Source organism: Columba livia, chromosome 3 (assembly GCF_036013475.1).
Source record: "Columba livia isolate bColLiv1 breed racing homer chromosome 3, bColLiv1.pat.W.v2, whole genome shotgun sequence".
NCBI classification, from domain to species: Eukaryota; Metazoa; Chordata; class Aves; order Columbiformes; family Columbidae; genus Columba; species Columba livia.
In genome coordinates, this window is record NC_088604.1 from 48,282,423 (window position 1) to 48,301,252 (window position 18,830).

Here is an 18,830-nt window from a genome sequence, read left to right on the forward strand (position 1 = left end):
AGATTATACAGGCCTAAGCAAACTGGAGAAACTTTCCCCTGGGAAAACGGGAGGAAGTAAAAAAAGAAGAAAAGGATTACATTCCAAGGGAAAAGGGAGAACCCAAAACCGGCACAACCTGAACATAATTTGATGTTGGTTCAGGTATTTGAAACTAATTATGACAAAAATGTTGTCTCCACATTTGGTTTGTTTCAAACTGGGTCTCAGGGTACTGAAAATACTTTAAAGTACGTAATGCAGCTGTAACTTTGCTATTAGATATGTTATAATAATTCTGCTTGCAGAGATGATGTACAGTGAGAAGGCATTTTTAAAGAAACAAGAAACATAGTCAAGAAAAATATCTGAAAAGATAGTAATGGTTTAAAAATAAATGGATGTAAAAATGCCAACAATTTTCCTTTAGAGGATGTGGCAGCCTATCTAACAGTGCTGTTCTTAATTTCTTTTCCTTATCACAGAGGCAACAGGAAAAAATCCTCCCCAGCCCTAAATCTGGAGCTTTCACAGGGAATGCCTGTATGGCAATCTCTCATTTTCTTTTGCTCTGTCTTCTTTGCTTTTCTGAGCATAGTTACCATAGAGACAAACAATCCTCAAAGGCTCTTCTGCCCCCACGTTCTCCAAGTGAGTTGCTGGGGAAGGAAAGGCTTTAACATCTTTTTTTCAGTGTTCTGCTAGTATTAGATATGACTTATTCTGCCCTCAGCCCATATTCAGCAACAAAAAATGAACAAATCCTTCTTTGCTCCCTTCTCAAACCCTGCCAAAGCTGACACAGACACCAGAAGCCAGTATGTCTTCTTCATTAGGGTTTAACTATCAAAATGAACAGAAAGGTAAAACGTGGGATAACAGTGACACTTCCATTACTTGGAACTGATGGATATTTCATTATGAACATACTTTGTCTTTTTGAAACAGTAGTTTGTTTACACAGACTTTTCATTACTTACTTATAAATATGTGCTGCCAAATAATTTTCAGTGCATTACAGTGAAATGTACTTAGTAGACAGACTTATACTGTGTGTACTGCTTTTTTTGGGGTTTGGAAAAAAAAGCAGTTCTGTTTACAGATTAAGTTGATTCTTTCTAATGCATAAAATGTATGTATTTAACAACTTGCTATGTAAAAGAAAATGTTTTATGTAAATTAAAATGGTTTTTGTTGGATTTATTTCTTTTTGGACTTCAACATATTTTAAAAATTCTAGTAGATAAAAGCTAAAATGTATTTTTTGAAAAGTGAAGCAGGCCATCTCTATTAAAGATGAGTTGCCTTCAAAGTATTTTTTGAGAGAAGGCTACTACAGGATTTCATATATCTTGTCATTAGCTTATGGCTTTGTGGAGTCCTATGTACTGCAGAATTTTACCTTGAAAAAAAGAAAAGAAAAGAAGAAAACATGATTCCTTGTGTGATTCCTAGCAAGCTGTTAGCAGGACAAGGGAAGAGTGAAGAAAATACAGGACATATTTTGATCATTCACATCCAAAGATAAATTAATCCATTTCCATTTTTCCCAAGATCTCTAGCCACAGGGAATGGACGAGTAATTTCTGATTAATGCGAACACAATATTAATTTGAAAATGGTCTGTAGAACTGGGATTTATAAAAATCGCACGTGAATGTTTGTGAATACTGCAATTTGATTCTCCCCCCTGCTCCATTTTTTCATGGTATTTTCTTTCTACTTTTTTTTGGGGGGGGGGGGGGGGGGGGCGGTCACAATCCATGAGAGTGACTTTCTCACTTCTTTTTTCTTCTCCTCTGATTTCACTCCCTTATCACTTTATCCTGTAGAGAGTGCTCATGGATTTCTGCATACAAGAAGTTGTGTCAACCTGGAATTTCAGCAATGCTCACTTTATTTGTTATTCCCATAGATCCCTGTATATGTTTATTAATTTGGTATTTAGGCAGCAGACACAATAGTGGGATTTTGCTGTTTTTCAAGGTGCATATACCTGGTGCATTATTTTTAACAGGAAAAAACATTGTGCCTTTAATTGCATTTATAAATCTTTAAATAACTTGAACCTAACTACTCCATTATAAACTTCTTTAAAAGAAAGAAAGGGAAGGTAAAGAATGATATTTACAGCCAATTTTCAAATATAGTAAAAACTTGCAGAAAAGGAAGGCATGCAATTCTTGATGTTATCAAGTAAGAGAGATTATATATGCTACAAGGCCAACCTGTAGGATTAGATTCTTCTTTGTAATCTGCAGAATCACCAGGCTTTTTCTGGAGCGTTTGTTCAGTTTCAGGTGGAAGCTGCTCATTATTGTCCTCAAATTCTGTTGGCACAAATAAAATCATAAATAACTTCAACAAACCCATTGAGAGGTGATGGAGGCACTATAGAAATAAAGGTATTTTTGGACCACACTGCAAAACTTATATTTGATCACCTTCAGAAAAGTATTTACTTTGATGCTCAGTGATTACACGCTGACCAAAACATTTTAAGATCAGCTACCTGATCTGTGGGGAAAGGTAGACCAGATGCCACATGACTATGAATAAAGTGGAGAATTACTTTATTTAATTCAGTGCTTTTACACAAGAATATCATCTATGTGTTCTGTGCTCAAACCAGGCTCAAAAACAAGACTTGGCAAAAGAGAGAACTTGGTGTTCTAGAGAACAGCTCCTATAGGGTAGAAATGCTTCTGATTTGAAGAAAGGCTTGTGGACCTGAAGGCTGGTGTAATTTTTCCGACTGTATCAGTCAGTCAATAAAGTATTACTTTTTCCTACAAGCCTTGTTAGGCTTATGTCCTTAGACCATTTTGAGAGTAATAAAACTCCACTAATACATCTCAACATGTTATGATTACCCAAAACTCAAATCATACTAAACAAGAATGTATTTTAAAATCTGAAATGATGACATTTCTTTTCATGTACATCTCCTTTTTGGCAAAGAAAACACAAACATCATGGAAAAAATGTTGGAAACATTGAATTTCTGATTTATGTAGAATCAGGAAACTTCATCTCGTAAACAAGACTCTTATATATAATGGACAGAAACTCACAACCTTTAGAGTGTTTCAAATTGAGAAAATTATTCACTTATTCTAGTTCTTTATTTTCTTTTGATATATACAGGAATGCAGTCAAGCAAAATGAGTTTTGACGGTCTGCAATAAATAAATCAAGAGTCTATAATATACATGAATAGGAAAACAACATGCAGGAAAATATGTGCAAAGTGGAATATGCTTTTTTAAGGCTGTCAACATGCAAATTCTAAACCAATATCCCCCAGCCTTTATTTATCTGAATGAGACTAAAAGAATTTAAAAACTGAAGGTATTTGGGATTTAATTGAGAAAGTTGTTCATAACCTTTCTGTTTCTATTTTGAAATTCTCTGCCTAAAATTCTGTGATCACAGATACTAGAATGTAACTATCATATCTGGTTTATGAGGGAGGCCAGAAAGTGACTTTCAAGATCATGTAACTTTGCTCAAAGACTGAACAAACTGTGAAGTTAATATCACTACAGCTTGCTTGGTAGTTTGTGGTACAAGTAATTTGCTATCCCCTGACTGCAGATTAATGAACTGTCCTTGTTTACACTCTCTCACTGAAAAGCCTCCAGTTAGAGGTAGAAAAAAAAAAACAAATCAAGATGCAAGCCAGCCAAGAAAAATGAAGAAAATATATTTAGAGGTTGTAGGACTGGATATACTCCAACTGCCTGGCAAATGCTATAATTACAATGGATTCCAAAAAGCATTTATCTTCAAAGACTAAAGGGGAATGTCCTAACATGTACAGGTTTAATTATTATTATATTTTTTTGTTGTTGTTAATATATCTTACTGAATTTAACACAATGATAAAAAAATCAAGAATATAAAATAACAGCTAAAGACATGGGTATTGATTCAACCCTCCACCATCTGTAACACGTCAAAGGGAGGGGATGAGATAAATATTAAAGCATTTATAACAAATACTGGTATTAACAGCCGTGAAGAACAAGCACAAAAGGCGACGTCTGGAATTATGAGGTCGCATTTATTTATTTACTCATTTATTTCATGCAAGAGTTTCTGCCCAAATAGCAAGAGTAGTAGAAGAGACACCAGTGAGGATGGGGTTGTGCTAACACACCACCCTGAGCTACAGTGACTGAGGCACAGGCAGACGTGCTCCAGCTGAGTCTGCTGTAGGAAGGGGGTAATTGCTGGCAGAAAAGCAGAGCTGATAAATAAAGTACAGAAAAATAAAGTCTTAAACCATGGCAACTGTTTGCTTCAGTGGATAAAATCAGTTGTATGGGATATTTTATTGCTGAAACATGGTAGGAAATAAATATGCCAAGTTTTGCCTCAGGAAGATTGGAATGAAACCACAGATCTGCCTGAAGCTGTATAACTCTTCTACAAAGCCTGCAATATATTCTCATGAAGTCATATAGCTGTCTGGTAGTATAAATAAATCCATATTCATGCAAACCTGCTGCAAAAATGCTTAAATACTGTAAGAAATTGCAGAAATAATTTAAGCTCAGAATAATTGTGTCAAGGGTCATGAAAAAAGATGTGTGGCTATAATTTTCAGCTAGACACTACACTCAAGAGTTACCACATAAATTGTTGGTGTACCTTCAACAGACATTTTCAGCATTGAACTTACCATCCTAACTCACTTAACTATATTTGTCAAATTTAGCCTAGCTCTCTTCCTCCATTTACTTTCGGTCTCATTAAGACACACATAAACGCCTTGCTCATTACTGGAATCACTTTTTCCCTTTAAACACAAACAACATTATAAATTTGAAAATGTTCAGTTCTGAAGCAATCCCAATTACTTCAATGTCACACTGAGGTTACAAAAATTGCAATTATTGAAATGCATATTTATTTATATAGACTAGACCAGAGATTATTTCAGTCAGAAGGAACCATCTAGTCCAACTTTCTGAGCAATTCAGGGCTGACCAAGAGTTAAAGCATGTTGTTAAGGGCATTGTCCAAATGCCTCTTAAACTCTGACAGGCTTAGGGCATTGACCACCTCTCTAGGAAACCCGTTCTAGTGTTTGACCACCCTCTTGGTAAAGAAATACTTCCAAATGTCCAGTCTAAATCTCCATGGTCCATCCGTGAGCCATTTCCGTATGATAAGACATGTGAGACATCAAAAGAGCATGACTTGGGCTCTGGAGTATTTTTTTGAGTTTTCATTTTTATACCATAACTGCTATATTAACAAAGAAAAAAACCAACTAAAACTGTGAAAATATAATTTATTTGTATTTTTGTAAAGACATGTCACATGGGAGAAAAGCTGCAGTCAATGTGCTGATGGCACTACATGTGAAATAAAACAGATGTTAGGCTAAGAGCAGCATGACTGAAGTGTTTTGGTGAGTCAGTATTTGATTATTGAAATCAAATGTAGGCGTAGGTAGAAATGATTTTCTCTAAACAAGGATTTATCACGTGTTAAGAGCACGAGTGTGTATATTACATTATTACTTCTATCATTAATAATTGTTGTTTTGATGTATTCAGATCAAAATGAGTGAGATATTCAAAGCTAGAAGAACTTTATTGTCTGAGACAGAGATAATAGAGTATCTGTGTAGAACTCTTTATATTTAATAATTTAGAACTCATTCACTTTGGAGAAGAGCTATGTGTTCTATTAGAAAATAGAAAACGTTATGATGCATAAATTTTAAAAAAATTACATGCAATTTAAAAACCCTACAAAGCTAGAGATTTTTTTCCAGAGAGTAGGTGAAATGTTACTTAAGTAAAAATTAAAAGCATGCTATCATACTCAGTCTGTCTTATACGATCTTTACAACTTAGCCCTTGTTATGTATAAGTAAAATAAACACCAGGCTGGATAATGAAAGAACGTGTACGTGACACATGTTGACAATACAGAACTTAAGCTTTGCCATAATATTTTTCTAAACAAATCAGCACATTATGTTTGAAAGGAAGACAGTAATGGCAATCTAGGCCCCCACTGTTGAGAGAAAAAGAAAAGTGGATATTAATACGCTTCATTTTTAAATTTCAGCTTCAGGCCTCAGGTGGTAATTTAGGTTATGATGGAGAAACCTTGAGTTCCCGTAGCAGAGGAAGAAAATACTCCGAAGTCTGCAACCTGGTTTTTAATGTAGAGACAGATACTTGTATATGGTACTACGTCTTGACAGCAGATCCAAATCAGACAGCCACATTCTTCTAAGAAAGTAGGCAGTGATTAAAGAAAGTAAAAAAGAAAGTACAAGCCTGCCATTTTTTTGACTGTTGAGTTTTAAAAGCATTGAAACTAACTGGAATTAATTCTAAACCTTGACCCAACCGACAGAATTGTCTGAGGTGCAAAAAATCCAGCCTTTTGTGACAGTTGGCCTGTCCACAAAATCTCACTCCTCACAGATTATTCACTCTTGCCCAGGACACCTATATTTTCATTGTTGGAAACAAAGTATAGCACAATTCTGATATAAAAGTAGACTCTTTACAGGAAATACAGAGTGGCTAAAAAAATAATGTGTGGTTCTGTCAATACAGAAATAAGTGAAGTAAGAAAGTCGTTACCCCTATTTTTTATTAATATTAGAGGGAAAACCTCATGTAATACACATAATTCCATTTTATTTATGTTGTTAGATTGTGTTATTAAAGGCTAGACCCCATAAGCACAAAGGAGGAAAAAAAACAATGACAGGTTGAGGAAGCCATATACCCTAATCAGAAGAAACATAACCTTGACTTGGTTTCCCTTGGTGTTATTAAAAGAGGATGATGAAGGCATTGTCTGAGTGTAGGATCTATTGAGATGAGTCAACCAGAGGGTCTCTCCCTGGCTGAGGGGGATTATTACCTACAGGGCATGAGATTCATTAGAGGACGCCAGGAAAAGCCGTTTGGGATTCTGAGAGACTTATAATATTATGAGGCATTTCTGAGAAGGACCAAAGGCAAAGAGAAGGAGGGATCAAAGTGGACTGGGGAGGAAAAAGCATGGATAATAGAATAAGAAGAGGATGAAAGGAGAAATGGGAATACATGCTCAGACTCATTACTGAATAGTCCTGGGGACATGGAGATGGAGCAGCCTCATCTCTGCTGGGCTACTGGATTCAGCAATTCATGATGTGTGTTGCTACCAGCTTCAGCAATACATAATGCCTGTTAAAAAAGTCACTCCCGAAATAATTTCCATTCCCCTTTAATTACTTCAGGCTGAGCTCCTTGGAAAAGGAACAGAAAATCCGACTGCTTTGCGATTTTCTCATTAGCTGTTGGCTAAGTTCTAACAATGTTGTCTAACTTGTGAGGGGATACAGACTTTTTGATGAGTAGGAAGTTTCAATACAGTTAATAACCCACTAGAAAAGTTACTAGAGGAGATAGAGTCCTGTGCTTTGGATTTATTGAAAACCATAACTATTCTGGCTGATTTAATATGTGTCTATGCTGTAACATCCATTAAGAATGACACATAGAAATGAGTGCCTGAATCGGTGAAGGAATCAGATAGTAATAGAAAGTCATTTTTCTAGATGCTGAATGTAAAAAGGAAACAAAAACTGTAAAATACGCATAAAAATGAAATTACTAAGTGATTTGAAACACATAATTAGATAAAATAGAAGTCAAATGATGTACACTTTCACCTCTCTCCTCAGCAGCCTCTGAAGATGGTTCTTCCTCTGTTGTCGGTATTTCTTGCATTTTTCTCCTGTAAGTAAAAGATTATTCATCTTAAGACTTACATAAATACTACAGAAGCAAGCTGCACCTATATAAGTAAAGATGTAGAAATATACTGCTGGGAACTGAAATATAATTTGAGTTGTACAAAATAAAAATCAAATACATTTTATCATCTAAAATATAATTGTCTTATTGCATCAAAAGCCTGGACTAATGAAAGGCTAATGAAAATGCATTTAGCAAGAGAATCTTCTGCCACCATACTTACTGATCTAAATTAGATATTCCTCAAAGTTAACACATATTGGATTAATTCCTATACATCACAACTAGTCTTAGCGTAATTTTTTGGTACATTTTGCTCCGGCGGGGGGATTGGACTGTTGGATCTTTCGAGGTCCCTTCCAATCCCTAACATTCTGTGATTCTGTGATTTATTTTGAGAAATGCACTGATACCTTGAACACAAAGTAAGGCTAGAATTTTCTTATGCTCATTTTATACATTGAGATATTTGGAATGTTTTACCTTTCTTCTTCTTCTCCTTCTTCTTCTTCTTCACCTTTTTCTTCTTCTCCTCCTCTTTCTTCTTCTCCTCCTCTTTCTTCTTCTCCTCCTCTTTCTTCTCCTTCTTCTTCTTCTTCTTCTTTCTTTTGTAATGCTTCATCTGTTAGTCTTTTCAAAATTTTAGGATCAAGTTCATCCCTATTTTCTAAGTATGCTCTGTGTAGTATACAGGCTCCTGTAGTAAAATACAGAACAGTAATGAGTTTTATGTATCTGTACAAAACAAAAGTTATTTGAGTTATGAAAATTATTTAATAAATGATAGACAACTTTCCTACTCTTTTGAAAGCCAAGAAAGGGCATACATACCACTGAAATGTTATTATACTGTTGCGTTATAAGGTTTTGGAGCTTTGTTTTCAATTTCAAGCACCTAATAAACTCAGTCTGGGTATATGGGCATGTTATGATGAAGGCTATAAGGGGAGACAGCACTGAAATGATTGGTCTAATATTTCTGTATATCGTGCATTACTTTGGTATTTATTTTGTTTGTATATGTATGAAGAAAACTATGAAAGAAGCAAATGAAAAACATTCAAATAAAAATATAAATAACATACACACCAAAACTACTACAGCTGGTTGACAGAAATGAAGAATATGTTGTTCCTACTAGGAACTGTACTGACTTATTTACTCGGGCAAATAGGTTTATGATACATGGCTGTGTGGCTGAAATCCATTTCCATCAGTGGAGTTAGTTATGCCAGTTTATACTAGTTCAGGGAATAGCTTACAAAGTAATGACTCAAATTTCTGTAAAAATGTAAACTCCACAAGTACATTATTATTTAAATGACAGAAATAAGTGGGAATCAAATAGTTAACAAAATTGCCCAAATTAAGAAAATAATAAAAAGAACAAAAGGAAACAAAATAGCTAAATTCAAGGAAACATATCCAAAGGCAAAAAGCTACATTTTAGCTAAACCTTATAGCAGATATGATCTTGCCTCTTTCACCTCAGTTTACTGATACTTATTTCTCCCATATATCACACGACCACTGTCAGCAACTGACACAAAATGTATTTTTATCGGAATTTGAACTGTGAGAAACAAGTTTCTTAACTGTTGGGTACATTGGAGTTGACTTGAAGCAGATGATAATTTTGTGGGAATAGTTTATATTTCAAACCAATAGTTTCAGTTAAATGTAGTTTTGGAAAACGAAGGGTGAGTTAAGGATATTTTTAAAAAATATACTTTGTAAACTCATCTTTAGATAATTCTGTCTTGGTATTCTTCTGAAAAAAAGTTGTGAGAGTTTTCAGTGGCTTTGCCTGGTGGCCCAGGCATGTGATTTCCCATCTTTGTGTTTTCTCACAGTATTACGAAAAGCAACAATGCCAAAGAACAATAATTTACTTCATTAGTCAGAGTCCAAAAGATTTTGAACTGAAGTGAAGCAGCTTAAATTACAGAATTATCATATGCAGAATGTCCAGAACCATCACAATTACTATACTGTAACTAACTTGTTTCTTCATTGGGTACCAGCATGTGTGTTCCTTACTCAAAGGATTCAAAGTTGTTTCATCTGATGAGTGATTTCAGTATACTTGATCAAATTGGTCAAGTGACATATAACCCTTTAGAATAATGGATAATGAATTAGCAACTCCTAAGGGGCTGACCTGAGAAATCTGCTACTGGCATTAACCAGAAATAAGCTAGCTTACTAATGGAGCAGATTTGTAGGTAGTTCAGCTGATTCTGGTTGAAAGAACAATGTTCTTGCAATGTCTTGTTTTAATACAACTGAAAGTCTGTTAAGAAAATCTCTGTGCCAGTTTCAAGCTGAGACAGCAAAAACATATGCATTATTATTTAAAGTATGTTAATTCATTCCCTCCCACCAGTGAATGAAACTTTGAAGAAAAAATATATCGTCATTGATTCATATGAAAGCCTGATACAGCTCCAGGGATAGAATTAGGATATAGACTCATTATCATCTCAAACACATTAACAATGGGAATGATGGATTTCTTTCCAAGCCTGAAAGCTACTTTTACATAGGGCCAAATGGGTTGTAATTAAGAAAGTAGGTCTGGTTTTTGTTTTGTTTTGTTTTTATTTTTTTTTTTTTCTATTTAATATAAAGCCTGTAACAGTGTTAATTCAAAAAGAGGCACCATCAGGGTTGTGAGCACGAAATTTAAATTTCATGAAGGACCTCTATAACTTCTGGGAAATTCTTACATTTATGCTTTAAAGCATCTGCCGTCTACCAGACTAGAGAAACAGTAGACGATTGCATGGAAGAGGTGGCTACCAAGAGTATAAAATAGATTGTTCAGATTAGAACAAGTAATTCAGAGCTAGGTTTTGAGAACTAGTGGGAATGGCAGAAAGGTGTACATTGCTGGAAGGAACCACTTAATTTGAAAGCCTCTGCTATGGACTCCCAAGTTCTTCCCTTCCCAAAAGAAAATAAGGGGCAGTTACAATTGACCAGTTTTCAACAAGGCTCCCATTAAGAATTTTCTGTTTCCAAAGTGTCTGATCTAGAATAAAGCTTTTCAGAGAAGATGACACAAGCTTTTCTTTTATCCAATTAATTCACTAATTTGTCAAATTCTGAGAAGTCAAGAGAAAGTTAACAGAATTCTGAAGGGGAGGTTTAGGTTGGACATTAGGAAAAGGTTCTTCCCCCAGAGGGTGGTGGAGCACTGGAACAGGCTCCCCAGGGAGGTGTCACAGCCCCAAGCCTGACAGTGTTCAAGAAGAGACTGGACAAGGCCCTCAGACACATGGTGTGAACTGTGGGGCTGTCATATGCAGGGACAGGAGTTGGACTCAATGATCCTTGTGGGTCCCTTTCAACTCAGGACATTCTCTGATTCTATGATCTCAGTCTTCTCCCTGAAGAAACGGTTAGACCTTAATTTCTGCTGTTTGTTATTTAATACACTGTATTAACATTACATTACGGCATGTCAACTACATGAATAAGGTGCTTTTTGTGGTTATAAGAAAACACAATGCACTGTGTCCCAGAAACCAGGCTCATGAACATTTCAATATGCTTTAAATGTCTCAGAAGCAAAGATGAGGCATGGAAATGCAATTTGTCCTTAAGTTCTTTCTGGAAGTATCTTAGATGAGGCCTTCTTGAATGACAGGAGCAGCAAAGATGATTTTCTGACAAACACTGGATCTAGAACTTTCTCATAGAAATGTTCAGTCTGTAATTACTCTGTCTACAAGCTCCAGCCACACTGGAAGACTTTTAGTCAAGACGTTTTAGGTGTTACAAAATTTCACAAAGCTATGTGACCAAGTAGTTCAGGTACAGTAGCTGAGTTGTGAGGATGATTAGTTTATAAAGATGCCATGCTTCTGAAAAGCACCCTAAAAAAAAAGATAAATCTATTCTGAGTAAACTTTGTAATCTTAATTTGCCCCAGGTTGATCTTTATACTCAGGGACAAGGGTTTGAAAAGCTCTCTGGTCTGATTCTAATATTAGGCAGTTACTGAGCTTTCTTGAACTAAGTATGAATAGGCCCATTATTCCTTTCTTGAAGGGAAGTTTCTACTACTGAAAGACGTTTTGATAACAGACTGGGTTGAACAGTTGAATGATCAAACATTGCCACAAGGCAATGAAACTTTTGGGGTGGTATCAATCAAGCAGGCATAATCCATTAAGACATGATTTGGCAGGCAAAACTTTTAGAAGTGTATGAACTTGTTCAATTCCTCGTGCCTTCCTTCTTGCTTGAAACAATACAGTAAAAGTCCCTTCCTCTGAATTAATGGGTACTAAACTATTATATCAATTTGGATAAGATGTCGTTCAACTCCTTTTGACCCCAGGATGGGGAACTGGATTCACCTGTATACAGGTATTTTTCCCTCCATTTTTCTCTGAAGCATAGAAAGTTTGTATCTATAACCTGATTTTCCAAGTGGGGAGACCAATGTGCAGGCAGGGAAATTAGACTAAGAGCTACATTGGAAACTGATGGCCAGCCAGACACAGAATACAAAAGTCTGAAACTGCAAGAGTTCAGCGGCATTTACTGCTGATCGTAAATAGGAGGAAATTGTAAACAGGATTATAAACAGGAGGCGTTTTCTTTACCGCTTTTGTAAAGTATTCCGGTTTTTAATTCTGTGTAATTCCCTTAATCCAAATTGTAAGAAATTTGGGGTACCCTTGTTGATTCACTGGATTCTTCCTTCTCTAGATCCCTGAAACTTCATAAATGGAATACAACTACTAGTTTTCATTGTAAGTGTGCTTTATATAGAGATACCAATATAGAAAAAGGAAAATATTAAGCTTCATTAGTGTGCATTTACTAACCATCTTTTTCTGTATTCTTCAGACAGACAACCGTGTCAGGTAAAAGTCCTTTTTCTGATAAAGCTGACCAGTGATCTGCTGACAGAGGGTAGTTATCCACTACCCACCCTCCTTTTTCTGGAGCACCAGGGAACCTGTCTCTGTTCGTCTTCATAAGCTGTTACAAAATGTCAGGTTCAGTAACATAAAAAGACCGAGATAGTCTGTGAGCTGTTCGAAAAGACTGCACAATACAAAATTATTTTCTGAATCTTATGATTTTTCCCTATTGTAATTTCCTGTCAATAAAAAAACATTTATATCTTTGCATGCCTGAATGAAATCAAAACATTTTTTTTTTAAAAAAGAGATTAATGCGTCAGTGATTTTTTTAAGGTAATCTAAAAAAGAATTTACATTCCAAATTATATAGTTACAAACCAGTGAACAAATTTAAAACAGTTCAAGATTCTTGGGTAAACCTTCATATACAATCCTTTTCAAACAGTTGTATCTGGTGTTGAGCTCTCTAATAGTGACTAAGAGTAAAAGAATAGGGCAAGTATACAGTGATAATTTCCTCAGACAATTTTCCCAGCCTTTAACAATTTCTGTCCCAGGTACTTTGCAAGACAGAAATAATTTTGATTTATATTGTAGTCCTCAATACAGTTGTCTTTCATGATCTTGCTCAGTTTCTTAGTCCTATGTAAGCTTTCAGATTATGTGATATAAACTAAACTGATCTTTCAAACAGAACAATTAAGAATATGTATCAATCATGTATATACTGTTACAGGTTGCTCTTAGAAAAAAAATGCTTTACTATAAAATACTTGTAATTTTACCTCTGCAATAGCTCTCTCCAGTACTTCAGCATATATTTCAGGTGACACTGTAACTTTGGAGACTGATGCATTTTTTACAGCTTCTTCTACCATCGCTTGAACTTCTGGGTGGTCAGCGGTTACCTCTGACATTCCTAACAATATACATTTTTTAAAAGCACTTCAGAAAATTCTGAAATACTCATTTCCTTTCCTTACCTATTAAAAAATTCTGAAACAGTCTTATGCTATAAAAAGATACGTAAGTGAAAATACTAAACTTTTCATCAAAATACATGCTTGGATCCTGCAAAGGTCTCAGTGGGAGTTTTTTCCTCTGTAAACTAATGTTGTATTAATGGGTTAACATCTTTCAATGACAAAATCAACCATTTCATTTTAGGTTTGTCAAAACAACAGTATCAGCAACAATGAAACAAATTGACATAGTCCTACAAGTGTAAATGAGAAAAAAAAACATCTTTCACTTTTTAATTTGCAAGACATACTGAATGCATGGAATGAAATGCTCAAAATAGTTAAGATTTACTTTACGTTTTTCAATGATGGCAGATTCTATAGTACTCTCCTCTTCCAAGCTTCTTTCCTCGCTGGTTTTAGGTGTTTCCTCAGAATCGTCTGCTTCTTTCACACTACTATGTTCTTGCAAGTCTTCTATAGTTATGAAATCATATTTAATTCACAGAAAACGAGATCAGTAGAAAATCCTTTTATACAAATACTACAGTACAAAATCCATAAGACTAAACCAGCTCCATGTCAGTCTGCTCTTCATCTGCAGCCTCCCAATCTGTAGAATACCCCAACATGCCTCCTAGGAATCACAAGCACTTTTCCAGCCCTAGAGAAGGCAAAACTAGTACCCATCAGCCTGTGAGACACAAATGGCTCTCTGGTAGTACCTGTTTTTATATGCCCGTTTCTTCCCTTAGAACAAAAGAGATAACAAATATGACAAAAGCCAGAAAAGAGCTAACAAATACACAAGTCCCGAACACATCTTCAGTTCAACAGATTCAATGCCCTCCTCTGTTTTCCCCCCAAACAGAACAATGTGGTTCTGCTTGAGCTGGATGTCATATAAGCATGAGCAGACTGGGACCCTCTGAGCATGCATATGTTAGCTTTGGAATTTTAATCAGAAGAGGATGTTTTAAATGAATCTCCTGATCCTTCTCATGCTTTAGTACACATGGCAAAGCAGTCTTAGAACATGCAAACTAATTTATTCTTTCCAGATGTACATCTATTATGCTGAAACCATTAAGTGTTCAGCCCATGAGCCCACAGTACAGGCCAGTCTGAAAGTCCTCTGTGCATGACATTGATATTGAGTCCTCAGCACCACCTGCTTCAATCTCCTGACCTACCCTGGCAGAAACTCTGGGGACTTCAGTGGAATTTCATTGCCTCACTGTCTAGCCCTGAACTGGACTTGGGAGCACCCAGAACAGTCAGGGGACCATTTACCTAATTAAACTGATCTATGTATTTTGCATATCTTTTAGTGATTCTCTGTAATTCTCTCAAAAGGCAGAATTTACTAGGTAGTTAACTAAATAATCTTGTTAGGAATAGGAAATACTTTCTGGGATAGTTACCTCCAGATCTAGAGTCAAGCTTCTAAAACTATTTAATTTTGCCTTCTGAAGCTTTCTTACTTTCTGTGACAATCTACACGCTTCATCTGTTTGTAGTTCCATTTTGCAATAAAATTGCTTGAGCTCTCCAAGGTTATTGATTAAGGTTAAGTTCTCATTAATCCTAATATGACTTCACATACTTGTCCTCAAGAGTATTTACATAGCCAGGAATCTGGAACATAACACTGTTCAGTGGTTTTAATTTTGGTGTCATACTTCACGCTTATTCTTACTGAAAGACCAGTGTTTTTTGTTTCACTGTCAGTTTCTATGCTTTGAGGAGGAACATACTATCTTCTTGTCAGATTTATATATACCCAGGAGTAAGTCAAATATGGTGATTCCTCGCTTAGTTGAATAAGGCAAAATGGCCTGACTGTCCATTTGAACCATAACTAGAGCTAACTGGAAAAAGGAATTCCAATTCAATGGAAAATTTTCATTTCAAAAGAAAATTTTGAAAAAAAAAACCACAAAATTTCCAGCAAGAAGAAAATCCAATTTTTCTTTAACAGATATTAAAAGAACATGTTCTTTTCACCTTTTCAAAATATTTTCTGAATTCATCAAGTTGCAAAAAATGTGGGCAGCTTAGGAAGTCTAAATGTGACCAGAGGTGGAAAGTCTTGTGAATGTGCCATCTGAGACAGCACACCTGGAAGGCTGCTCCAAAGTGGAAGATCTATAGATTGTGGGTTCACAGCAGCCTAGCTGACGAGCTGCTTTCTTGAAGAAAATTTCAATTTTGCAGAGATTTAACTTGTCAAAAATTCAGTCAAATGGAAAGTTTCCAAGCAGTAACAGTCAGCACTAATTTATTCTTTCAAAAATAGCTCATAAAACTCTTTCTTACATACCTGTGGCCCTCAGCTTTGGAGGATTTATATATAACACCAAAAATACTGAATTCCACTCAGCTATTCCCTTCACTGCATGCCCTTTTAGTTCACATTTGATGCATGACAACAGTAACAACTTCTGTAAAATGTTATAAGTCAAAGTGAAAGCAAGTGCTTCAGTTAAATAACCTAAGCAAATCAGATGGTTTCAAAGACCATGTAACACCTTATTCACCTGATTCTCCTGACTGTTTTTCTAATTCCAACCTTTCTTTCACTGCTGTTATAGCCTTTTCTACCATATCCCTTCGCACTTGCTCAATGTTTTCTTTTCTTGATTCTTCCATATGGGGTTGAATGAGTTCGTCCATATCAAGAACCTAGTGAAATGATTTGAAAAAATAAAAACATGACAGAAGAGAAATACAGCATCTGATCCAACTTCTATACTATAAAATTAATTTGGAAAATCTCTGCAAACTTCAGAAAAAAATCCATATAATTCAAAAGTGCAGGGGATTTTGTGGAAAAAATATTTCTAATTTGCATTTACAAAAGTTATTAGTAATATTCTTACGCTAAGACAAATAACTGACACATAAATATTTGTGTTACATAGAGAGTAAATAGAAATATTTTTGAAATTTAGCTATTTCTCTATAAATGAATTTCACAAAATTACTATGTGATCCATACGTTTCAGCGTATATGTTAATAACACAAAAGGAATAAGAAGGTGCTTAACTTATTGCCAAGCCTCAGCTGACACCCTTGTTACATAAGACATTTATAAACCTACCTTTCCTTTATATTTGTGTGCAATTAGGTTACAAATAGTTGTTCTTCCCGACAATGGAGGACCAAATACCAGTACTTTACAAGGAGGAAGCGGCATTGGTGGTAACAGGTAAGGCCGTGGATTCAACATAAATGTTTTCAGTGCCTCTGGGGATGACAGTACATACATTTTACCTAGAAAACTTAAAACAGAAGAGAAGCTAACAGATATAGACCATTATCTTGTAAAATAGAAATAGAAATAAAAATAAAAAGTGTCATATTCTGCTAACCTGACAGCCAAATCTGGGCTTCCCATTACAATATCACCTTCCTTTAGAGCCACAGGACATGCCCGCCCCCACCTGCTTCTACGCCATCGGTATCTGGGTGCTATCAGTTTGTAAGATGACAGAACCCGGAGAAGTTCATCCTGTTAATTATAACAACAACAACAGCATTTGTAATTTTTATCTGAAGCTACATATGCCTTGTTCTTAGCCTCTTTTTGAAACATTTTGTTGGAAAATAAGCAAATCTAAAATGAAGTCCACATCACGCTGCTTAGATGATATTTTTTTAATTATGTATTTCAGAATTGTAGGAAAATTTTAAGGAAAAAACTATTTCATTTTTCTATTTTACTTAATAAAAATAGCACTTCAAATAGTTCCTGTAGGCTTCATTTATTATTGTCAGTAGTTTAAAACAATAAAGATGCACAAACCAGTCATTTATTGAAGACAACAGAAAATGTCCAAGATTTTTTCTAAAGAGGATGAAGAAAGGACAATGGTCTGTGTGGGAGAAAAGCAAGGCCAAAATATCTCTTTTAGGCATGCAGAAATGTCATGTGATAGCAGTAAGTTTAACAGACGTTTTCCAGAAGTTGAATAGTGAGTGAATCCTAAAGTTTACGATGACACCAAATTATTCAGAATAGAATAGACAAGTGCTGGCTGTGAAGAGCTGCAGAAGGACTTTCAGAATCTAGGAAGCCAAGCATCAAAATAGCAGTTTTACACAGAAAATGATGACTTGTCATTGACTGTCACTACTCAGGAATTATCTTGAATTACAATAAATACTTCCATAAAAACATCTGGTCAATGCCCAAGAGCAGTCAGAAAACCAACCTGAATGTTAAGAATGTTTGAAAAAGAGTAAAGACTGAGCTAAGAGTCAGGTGCTGACATTGTTATGCTTTGGCTAAAGTTTCTTTATTTTCTTGAGAGGAATTCATTCTTCTTCTATTGCTAAAACAAACATTTTATTCAAAATTTTATTCTAATCTCCTAACATCTTTTTCACTCCCAGAATTATCTTAAATTCACATTTCTGGAAAATATAGGCACAAAAAAATGCCCTTATTGCATGGTAAAACAAACTGGTTGCTGTGAAACAAAGATGTTATAAGTTTACATCAGAAAATAAAAAATATGTTTATAATTATTACAGTCAATCACATTTCAGAAAAACAAACTTACATTTTCCAGTGTCTCCAGCATTTCTTCTTCCTGACTTTGAAGTCTAGTTATAGGAGCTCCATTTTGAACACCCAGAGATTGAAGTCGAACTACCACTGACTGCGGAGAAAATAACTCTTGATTAGTACCAATCAGAACTGCTATTGTGAGCCACAAGAACCCCCAAAGTATTTTTGAAATTGTAAGTTATTATTTATATAATGGTTACATATACACTAAGGCCCAGTTTCTGGCTTGGAGTCAAGCTAGTTATTGAGCTGAGTTCTAACAAGCTATTAGGTAGATACAGGCAGTGTGAAATGCTGAATCACAGCCTTTATATCTCCTCATTATGCTGTGACTCCTAAGCCTTCCAAAGGAATAGGCTGTGAAGGATTCTTTCTCACAAAGCAGCAAACGTATTCAGACAAACTCCAATCTGAAAAGGAGGAAAATCTCTTTAGGAGATCAGATTATGCCCACTTGGAAGTAAAACAGTTTAGGGTAATTTATTTAAAAAGATACTTAAGCCAGATGTCTGCCAATGAGAATCAGATGATACTGAATTTAATTGAAGTATTTTCTGAATGTAATCTTACTTGAATGCAAGTGTTCTTTAAATTAAAAAGCAAATTTTATCATGTTTGGAATAGCTTCATAGTAGGTCTTTGCCT

General features: G+C 35.3%; 1 protein-coding gene across 15 annotated transcripts in view; it reads right to left on the minus strand.

The window, feature by feature from the left end:
• The window catches only part of LOC102097064 (zinc finger and BTB domain-containing protein 24), an 86,832-nt gene that overhangs the window by 49,119 nt on the left and 18,883 nt on the right, over nt 1-18,830 (minus strand). For 10 of the 15 annotated variants that reach the window (XM_065059701.1, XM_065059700.1, XM_065059699.1 and 7 more), the window contains 10 exons: nt 18,178-18,276; nt 16,984-17,123; nt 16,713-16,893; nt 16,149-16,293; nt 13,966-14,085; nt 13,432-13,565; nt 12,605-12,761; nt 8,247-8,460; nt 7,679-7,743; nt 2,208-2,309 (listed from right to left, as the gene is read on the minus strand). In XM_065059701.1, coding sequence (XP_064915773.1) covers nt 2,208-2,309; nt 7,679-7,743; nt 8,247-8,460; nt 12,605-12,761; nt 13,432-13,565; nt 13,966-14,085; nt 16,149-16,293; nt 16,713-16,893; nt 16,984-17,123; nt 18,178-18,276 — 1,357 coding nt within the window. Of the gene's footprint in view, nt 1-2,207; nt 2,310-7,678; nt 7,744-8,246; nt 8,461-12,604; nt 12,762-13,431; nt 13,566-13,960; nt 14,086-16,148; nt 16,294-16,712; nt 16,894-16,983; nt 17,124-18,177; nt 18,277-18,830 lie in introns of those variants that run through there. The other 5 variants (XM_065059696.1, XM_065059702.1, XM_065059706.1 and 2 more) reach the window with 5 other exon arrangements.